General features: G+C 33.2%; 1 protein-coding gene across 1 annotated transcript in view; it reads right to left on the reverse strand.

The window, feature by feature from the left end:
* The window catches only part of LOC119684734 (glutamate decarboxylase 1-like), a 1,711-nt gene extending 907 nt beyond the window's left edge, over window positions 1-804 (reverse strand). The window contains exon 1 of the mRNA XM_038098844.1: window positions 676-804. Coding sequence (XP_037954772.1) covers window positions 676-804 — 129 coding nt within the window. The remainder of the gene's footprint in view (window positions 1-675) is intronic.
* Window positions 805-1,749: the final 945 nt, after the last annotated feature.

Here is a 1,749-nt window from a genome sequence, read left to right on the forward strand (position 1 = left end):
CCTGTCAGTTTTCGTAAATAATTTCAGAAAGAAATTATTTTTGATTTAAATTCACAATTTTTAATTTAAATATTAATTATTGTATATATTTCTATACATAATATTGTCTGCCTATGAATGAATTTGAAAAATTTCTTTTGCTGTTTCAAAAAATTTGGCAAAAGAATAATATCTGAAATGCTTTTAAAATTTCAAATCGGACCGCTGCATCCTAGATCGCATATATCAACCGCAAATTACAGTTGCAATACCAACTGATGCATTAAAATACCCAACAATGTGGAACAAAAAGAGAAAGTTTTGCTTAAAATTATGTTTGGGGAAACAAAAGTGAATTTAGTAAAAAAAAAAGTAAATGAAAAGAAAATTTTATTAACAAAAAAAAAAAACAAATAAAATTTTATTATTTGGCAGCACATGTGAAAGGGACGTTGACAGGGCATGCAATTGAAATGTACTTTGATTCATTCAAACCGACCAAGCACATACGAACATACATTGCGCTCGTATATACGTACATATGTAAGTGAATATGTAAGTGAATATGCAGTTTAGATCGTTACGTTACGAAATGAAATAAATGAAAATCTAATAAATTGCATTCACTGGTAACAAACCAAGCAATTTATATGTAATGTAGTATATAATGTACGAACGAGTATGTATAAATATTGCCAATTTACATTCTAATTGCAACTCTTTGCGGCGCACCGCGGCTGCCGTATTGCCGTATGGCCGTATTGAACATAAGCCGCACCGCTTGCACATAGTGACAAGACGATAAATTGTAATTCGTGTTGCCATTCTGTCTGCCATTGCTTTGTCATGCTTGACGTCGTCTGACAACCGGGCACTACGAGTACACTTAAAAATGCCTTGTGGTCTGTGTACTGGGCGGTCGGGAGGTGTGTTGCAGAACAAGTGATCGTGCTGCAGATAGCTTAATAAAGGCGTGCAAACGAGTGTTTGACTTGTATTGCGGCTTTTTTATATGAGACTTTAAGTATTGTGTGTGAATATGTGGTTGTGTGCGCTTGTACGTTTTTTTTTGTAGCTTGTACGTTTAACATACTAAGATCATCAGATCTGAACAGACAAACTGGCACTGGCGGATTCCTTAACTGAAATAAAATGAACTAAGCGGAAAAAACCTTGTACCAGTGTAATGTACTGCAGTGAGACTGCTGCACTGTAGCACTGTAGCACTGCAGCACTGCACATACACACCGCACAAAATATATATGCCGGCAGATTACATTTTAATAAATCAATGATTATTAATGGCTTGTTAATGTTACGCTACTTATCCAAATATACGCGATTGGATCTATATGCAGGTGTATGTTTGTATATTTATATAATTATTTTTATAGAGAAGTGTCGGCATAATATTAATTATATTACAGATAAAGTATAAGGTAGACAATTGGACGTAAGATAATAATTCTTATTTAATATTAGTTGTTAGCTAGTACTCCTAAGTTTTTTTTTGTTTTTTTTGCCGAACAGAAGTGTTTGGTACTCCAGAATATCAGATGGTGTATAAAGAGATTAATTTGGTTTGATAGTTTGGCGAATACATTGTATAGATAATTATATAAAATTGGTTAAAACCATTTGCAAAGCGTTAAGACGTCTAAATTGTTGGAGAAGTTATAAAGCGTTCAAATTAGTTTAAGTCAGTTTAGTTAAGGAGAGAGCGAAAAAATTATTTTATTTGATTTATATCGCCGACGTTTCGTTGCTCTT

Source organism: Teleopsis dalmanni, chromosome 1, assembly GCF_002237135.1.
Source record: "Teleopsis dalmanni isolate 2A chromosome 1, ASM223713v2, whole genome shotgun sequence".
Lineage (NCBI taxonomy): Eukaryota > Metazoa > Arthropoda > Insecta > Diptera > Diopsidae > Teleopsis > Teleopsis dalmanni.